Genomic DNA, 8,035 nt, shown 5'->3' on the forward strand with positions numbered 1-8,035 from the left:
CGCGTGCGTATGCGCATCCATTGCATCGTATAGAATGAGACGGCCATATTATTTATATAAGAGCAAAAGAGATGGTGGCATCTCACAATGTTGCCGTGTCGTGGTAGAACGGCAAAACCAGTCCTGTCAGCGGGACATCAAGACGAGTCGCGTTCTTGGAAACGGTGACCCGTGTCACGGAATCCCTAATCGCACACATACAAAACTTTCACACATTCGTTTACGTATACTATTTCTGACAATTTGAACCAATCGGAAGCAAATTTTGACACATATTACGAGCGAATATAATGTGTAAATTGATACAAGTACTTATGTAATTGTTCTGCTTTCATTTTTACTTGGTATTAGTGTTTAACTTTTTGTATGTTCGCTTTGTTTATTAACTGACAAAAATTGTTCCAAATAAGTTAGTATCAATTTTAATACAGAATTTATTTTACAAATTAGTACTGATCCGTTTTATAAAGTATTTTGTATACAATCGATAGAAGCATCCATTCACTTTTACGACTGCAAGTTGTAAAAAGCAAAAACGTTAAAGTTTAAATTAATAAAATATTTAACTGTTATTGAATTAAAATATATTTCCTGTTAATATAATACACAATTTCAATAAAAAATAAATAAAAGCAAAGAATAGTGGGTTTACTTCTGTTAGTTGAAGTATCGGTCTTTGGAATATGACGCGAAGAAGGCCAACGTACGAACACAATCCGCAAATAGAAGCGAAACTTGCTATCAGCTTTGGATTATTTAACCAAGAACTCCTATACATTTTAGACTTTTACAGCCTTACTACGTAAAAAAGATATATTTAACAATATAAAAACTTTTGAGAGAACCGTGGAAAATACATACCTACATAATATTTTTCTAAATCAGAAAATAATGTGACTATATGGATACATTCAACGGTATTGATATTATATACGGTATAATGGTAACAGCCGATAAATGCGCAAAGCTGGACAAAGACCTCCGCGTAAATAAATGCTAATTATAATGACATAAAATGTACGATTTATATTTGAACCGTATCATCAGCACAAAAATATCAAAACACCTATTACCAAATCCTGGATTACGACAAGACTTGGATCCCGTCTGGTCGGAGGCGGTGCCACGCTGTCTCACACATATCGAACGACCGACAGACGAACACTCACACCTACTTATATTCTATTAATATCCGTTCGGGAAATATTTTAATCCGCATAGCTTGGTTAATGCAATGTGCATACGACTTCTGAAAAAATCTCGTTTGAATTTTATCATATCTGAATCTTTGTTAACTTTAGCACGATTTATACATGATATTTTAATAATATGATGTCATACACTTATTAATGGTCATGTGTATTCTGCTAACATCTAAACAAAACTGAGAGACAGGAATATCAGGCTTTCCGTTCTGAAAAAGGAAGCGTGTTAGGGGTCAACGTGATTTCCTCTCGCATTCCAAATCGCTGACACAAACTGAACAGCGCAGTTATAATCAAATTAAACACAAGTTGCAATCAGTTCGACGAAGCATGCCAACCGGATGATCAAATACGTGGTTATAAAAATACGTATTTGAACCGAAGCGTACATTAAAGTAACCACACAGTTATAAACATTCTTAACGGCTTACGTCATGACCGATCACTGAATTTATACCCCAAATTGACACAGCACTCGCTCGAAAGCCGTATTATGCTGTGCGATGGTATGCGTGATGGCAGTTAATGTTGTGTTATGACGTCATACGTTATTCGATCATTGACAAACGACATTCCGAAGTCAAGTGAGAACAAATGTGTGGAGTTGACTTGAAAAACGTCGTTTGAATGTACCAAGGTCTAAGGCTTAGCTTTGGGACTGTTAAATTAAAATAACATAATCCTTTCAATTGATTAAAACCGAGAGTAAGCTAGCTTTAAGCTTATTCGACATTCCAGGATTAATTGAATTAGTAATTTATAACGTTAAGAGCTATCTAAAGTGACGGACAGACGGGCAGTAGATTACATAAACATTGCATCGAATATGTAAGGTTTCTGTCTGAATCACGATGCATTCCCGCCGGCTTTGTCACGGTGGCGGCGGACGCATGCGACACAATGTGCATCACGATTTTAACAAATTTCGATTGTTCAATTTAAAGCCTAAAAAGAAATAAAACGACATACTTATCGCAGTAAAACACTATAACTTACCGTACCGTAACAACCTGTGAATATCCCACTGCTGGGCTAAAGGCCTCCTCTCGTCTTTTTGAGGAGAAGGTTTGGAGCTTATTCCACCACGCTGTTCCAATGCGGGTTGGTGGAATACACATGTGGCAGAATCTCAGTGAAATTAGACACATGCAGGTTTCCTCACGATGTTTTATTTCATCGTAAAGGACGAGATGAATTACAATCACAAATTAAGCACATGAAAATTCAGTGGTACTTGCCCGGGTTTGAACCCACGATCATCGGTTAAGATTCACGCGTTGTTACCACTGGGCCATCTCGGCTCATAAATTATATTTTCTAGAAATATTTACAGCACATTTGTTTCAAACAATTTCTAACAAATCATGTATTACATTGTTCCATATGTGCCTACAGCTAAACTTAACAATTGCGCGCTGATATTAATATGACAAGTGAAATTAATACCACGATATGCCATTCAACACTAGCCGCATTGAAATATTGAGTCTTTCACAGAGACGGTCTTAAGTTCAAACACAAATGCTTCTAATAGCTGATAACAATGTTTATCCACACCATCACGACTCTACAAATGATACTTTCTCAGCGATAGAAAGTTAAACATTAGGTTTGGTATTAAGTCGTTCCATTCATGTGGAAACGTTATTAGAGCAACGGTAGGGACCGGAAGTAGTAGTTAAACATAAACTAAACAACAAGATAACAGTTACCATCGAATGAATGGAACCCAATGAATGTCAATGTTTGTCAAGGAACGAAATTCCTGGTGTCCATTGTTTGGCGAATGATAAACCCTATTTAGAAAATATTTTGGTCGTCACCTTGTTATCTGTTACGTTTATCCAATATAACTTTAATATTAATAAGGCTGATATATTGTTTTATAATTTATAATTAAATGCTAAGCATTGCGAGCTCCTTCGTAACTAATATTTAAGGCTTAAATAAAATCCAGCTTAACCACTATCATCTTATCGTACAGGTGTTTGCATACCAATACGATTACAATCTTGGTACCTACATAATTTTAACACTACAATCTCAAATACCGAAGTACATTTATGGAACAAGGCAGACATTAGAATGTTATCCAGTTATGGTCGCATATTTCGCCCACGTTGAAATACATCGATGATTTATTCAAAACTAAGGATTAGAATAATAATTATTGACCTATTGCTTTGTGACTCCTAAATAACAATTTTTTTTTTATTCTAATAATTTGGATGACTATAAAATAAAAGTAAATCTAAGATTGGAATTCATTTGATTGTTTTGATGAACCTAAGTTTTTAATTGTGCATAAATTTTGTTACATGAGGAAAAAACAAAAAAATCTTTATATACATACATAACCGACATATCTTTCTTTACGTACATATATACATATCCATCTTCTATATGAACCATTAGAGATTTAATTAGGTACGTTAATTGCTTTCCAATCAAAACTAACGTTTCCGACACCAGTGCACAAATTAGTTTAATTTTTATTAGACCTCCTTAAGACTTATCATAGGAAATGTAACTTTAAACCTGTTTAAATAAAGATGAAACTCAAATGAATAATGAAGCGACGAAAATTAAAGAGGAAACGAGTATGGGCAACATTCTTCATTTGACCAAGATTGTTCGGCCTCTACAACTCTAAGCATATGCAAATTAAGTAAATAAGTTTTATGGTCTTTATCGCGCTAAGATTTATCGTAGCGAGCTCGTGTTTTGGCGAAACCTAGTATGAAAATATGCAAAAATTCCGTCATAAAACCCAGACGTCATCAAACAGTACTCTTCGTATATTTTGATCGTGAAAATTTAATTGGATGTAAATAAAGTTATTTTTCGCACAATTGCGTTTGTATTCGAAACACAAACGTAATAAATACTAATGAAAGATATATGGTAGGTAAATAAATAATAGCCATGTGACGACAAACAGATAACAGAGGAATGTTTCATTTGATTATAAACAGTAGTGGTGTAGAGTTATTATCGAATAATTGCATAGATAAATCTTAAATATGCGTATTTATACAGTCATTGAATTCATACGTCATATTTTTTATAGCCCAATAAAAACAACGGAATACTAAACAAATAAACTATGCTTATCGAATTGCATTCAAATACAAAACGTCAGTTTCTCAATTCCATACAGTATATCTGGTACATTCCTTACCAAGCTTAACTTTTTAATATCTTGCCATTCCAAGATTCGCTATAGCGTTATAGATCGAATTAAATTTTGTGAGCATTCATTAAAAATAAAACCGCAGATATAGTGACAAATTTGATGTACGTCTGAGTTAAAAACCGCCAAGGACATCTTTATCTGTGAGGTATGTCTAGAGTAAATATTGCTGTACAATATACTTCGCATTCGCCTGCCGCACCCTGCGGACCAGTTATTTACTCAACGTTCACTACTTACCTATTCAATTACAAACTATACATCAAAACTAAATAAGGAATAGCGGCCCGGTATGTTAATTACTTAAATTCAGATAGATGAAACAATCGAGAAGTGAGAATTTTAAATTACATAGCAATCGGGCTCCCATTCGATAGAGTCAAGAAACGCTGTAAAACGCCCAGCCCCTTAAGCGTTACGGTTGAAGGCGGGCGTGGTGCGTGGGAAGTACCCACAAGATGCTTTACACATACTTGGGTTACACAATCTCGAAGACATCTATATTACAATAATATAAGTAATACTTATAAAATATGAATTAATCGAGAGACGAGTTGCGAATCCGATCGTAAACAGTACATTGTTTCATCGATATAAAAGTCAAGTGGAGTACTAATAAATATTAAATAAGCAAATCTTATGGCTCATGAACATGTAAATATGTATTGATACATTCCATTGCTGTTAGGACTCTGATTCCCACATGTTATAATGTACGTTGAGTACGCATAGGTATTCAAAGCGTATTTCACCCGTACCATAGAATTATGCATTGAACTTGTATGCGAGACGAACAAAGTATTGAGTGAAAACGCACTCAAGTGATATAATTAAAATAATAGACGACAAACATCACGTATACATTCCCACTGGGTTTTAAATCGACAGTATCATTGTCTTCCCCGTTTCCTAGCTAAGCAATACAATAGACGGTTTTTCCTCGATTTAAATGCGTAGCAATCGTACACTAGTGTTTTTATTCCAGCCTGTGAGCCCATTCTTACTCGTATATCGTTTATATTACCCACTAAAACAGCAAAATGGCTATTCGTAACATCTAAATACTGATGTATTAAAATTCAGTGTGATTAACTTTTTAATGTGTACGATCCAGTTCAGGCATTTTGTTGGCTTGGACTCTTTCTTAATTAGCACTTTTATGTTTAGGTTCTCTTAAATGGTTAATATCATCAAATGCACTGGAGACATGGCGGTTATTTTTAGCATTAATAAATTGGCTTAGTGACTCGGTTTATTGTGTGCGTTTTACAGTACTTGTCACTAGCGGAACGACGTCAATGATACCTACTTAGTTCTGTAATAATTTATAGTGACAATAAAATATGCGATTTAGTATAAAGATATGTTAGAAATTAAGAAGAATAGTGGAACTACGCTTTATTTACAAAATATGATAACTAATATGTTTTTAATTTATTGTTATTTCGATAATTAGCTGTCATCAGCTGACTGTGTAGTTTTCTTCGAAACTTCTAACGTTTTTTTTTATTCGATGAAATTCGATGGAATTAAATCTTCTGAATATGATTTCATTAGATTAATATTATATCTTGAAATTATATGTCTCTGTCACATCGTATTTTCGCAATGAGAAACATCGACATAGTTCATTCAAACCTTTCAAATTACAATGAATTTTCAATGATAATAATATTTATTATCATTGTCTCTTTTTGACCTTAATTTTATAGTATGGTAGTCTTGAACATCCTATTTTTTTAACGTATCGAAGAAGAACAACTAGACGTGTTTACCGTAATGCTTGTTAATGTTTAACCTCCTGACAAGATGTCAGTATAATTTATAGCTGTTTTTGCATTACTATCAATTCATCAAAACATTTTTAACAGTGTAAGCATTTTAAAGTGCAGGTGGAGTTTTAAGGTCAACTTTTTAAGACAATACTGCAGGTGCCAGTTTAACTATGGTAAATAGATACGGCTAGACATGATCGGTATTTAATAGGGATGTGTTGTGGAGCACCTGCACTCGGATGAGGTGGTGCGATGGTAGAGCGGCAATCTGCGGGGTGCGAGGGGGGCCGTGCGCCGCTTTAGAAAGGCGCGACCATCGCCGCAGGCCCGGGCCGCATTCTACGGCCTGTCATTCACACCGTACAACTTGCCTATGCATTGCATACCGTCTCCCACCGAGCTCTCCACGCATCGCGCTCTGCGTACACACGCGCACCTTACGAAACAGTTGAGCGCACCATCGAGACAACAGGCCCACGTTCAAGCTTAATACAAATGCTTCATCGAATTATTTCTGCGCCAGTTCAACGCCTAACATTACTATGAACCAGTTCTGTGGCCTCATTACTCGCGTTCCATCGCCATTCACGAAATAATCAGACCCTTTACCAAAATGAAACAAACCAAACAGAACTCGCGTTCCAAAGGATAACAATATGATAACCATAATTTGTGTTTAGGTCATTTGTTGTTAGTCAATCGTGGAATGTCGTGTGAAATCGAGACAATTGCACATATTTTCCGATAGACAGCGACAGCATCGCGGCGAGAATAGTTTGTTTTGCACGATTTATTCTATTTTAAAAATATGTTTACTTTTTGTTACGCGCTCGTAATGAAGATTAAAACATGCACTTTTAAACGCACAGTCCACAGTTCATAAATTCAATTAGAAAACACTTAAAATCGCATTGGAATGTGAAGTTTTGACATGGGGCTCTTACGGGTTAACACTTCTCTTCGGAAAACTTACCTGTCTCGCGGGTCGATCCACGTCGTTTTTCTATTGTTGTGGTCGATGAAATACAATTTTCCATCAAAGTCCCTCGCAAAATCCCATCCGTCGGGCAAGGGTATCTCACCGTTTCGTCTCCTTGGCATATTTCACTGATTAAATCCATTCAAACGAATAACGAAGCACACTCGCGAACTAGCTACACGGCCATGTTGAATACCTCATTACGAGGAGTGACGTCACGCGGGATCGGCCAATGGCGGCGAAGGGCCCCCACGATGGAATGCGGCGCGTACGCGAACGCGAACACAGAGTTCCGCACGTCACTCGACCGATATTAACGTTATACGCGACCGCTCTACGCGAACCCGCGTCGCTGACTGAGGCGCGCGGACTCGCCGCCACGTTATCACCGTTCATGATAATATCCTCAAGCACCTACTGTCTAAATGCATTCCTTCTGACCACAATGTTTACATTACATGCGATGCCCTGGCACACACAACGATGATCTAGTACCTACTGACTAAGCTTTGTATGCCGCAATACTGCAAAATAAACATACATGTAAGCAAAAAGTAAGTAGATACATATCCATTCAATCTATTTACGAATCCTCTGTACGTACGAACTTATAGCTGTATGGGTATGGCGCGCATTCCACAGCGTATGTAGACATACATACATTACAGATAGCTACGTATCTGACTATATTAGATCGTGATACTTTAGAACCGTCGTCGTCGAGTTTGTGAAGTCAATTTGCATTTGCATACATTCGATCTCTTGCTGTTACAGCTTGGATTAGATGACGTTGGTGTATAATGGAATATACTCAACTTTCAGGGCTTTATTAGCACTTGAGAAATATAATAGTAACTGCACTATAGTCTCCTTATTATGTATT

The 8,035-nt window shown here is 36.3% G+C and overlaps 1 protein-coding gene across 2 annotated transcripts in view; it reads right to left on the reverse strand.

The window, feature by feature from the left end:
* The window catches only part of LOC126776745 (protein kibra), a 68,490-nt gene extending 60,886 nt beyond the window's left edge, over nt 1–7,604 (reverse strand). Inside the window, exon 1 of one of the 2 annotated variants that reach the window (XM_050499468.1) lies at nt 7,147–7,604. In XM_050499468.1, the coding sequence (XP_050355425.1) occupies nt 7,147–7,274 (128 nt within the window). In that variant the 5' untranslated portion in view covers nt 7,275–7,604. The remainder of the gene's footprint in view (nt 1–7,146) is intronic. The other variant, XM_050499469.1, reaches the window with a different exon arrangement.
* Nucleotides 7,605–8,035: the final 431 nt, after the last annotated feature.

The sequence above is a fragment of the Nymphalis io genome, chromosome 21 (genome assembly GCF_905147045.1).
Source record: "Nymphalis io chromosome 21, ilAglIoxx1.1, whole genome shotgun sequence".
NCBI classification, from domain to species: domain Eukaryota; kingdom Metazoa; phylum Arthropoda; class Insecta; order Lepidoptera; family Nymphalidae; genus Nymphalis; species Nymphalis io.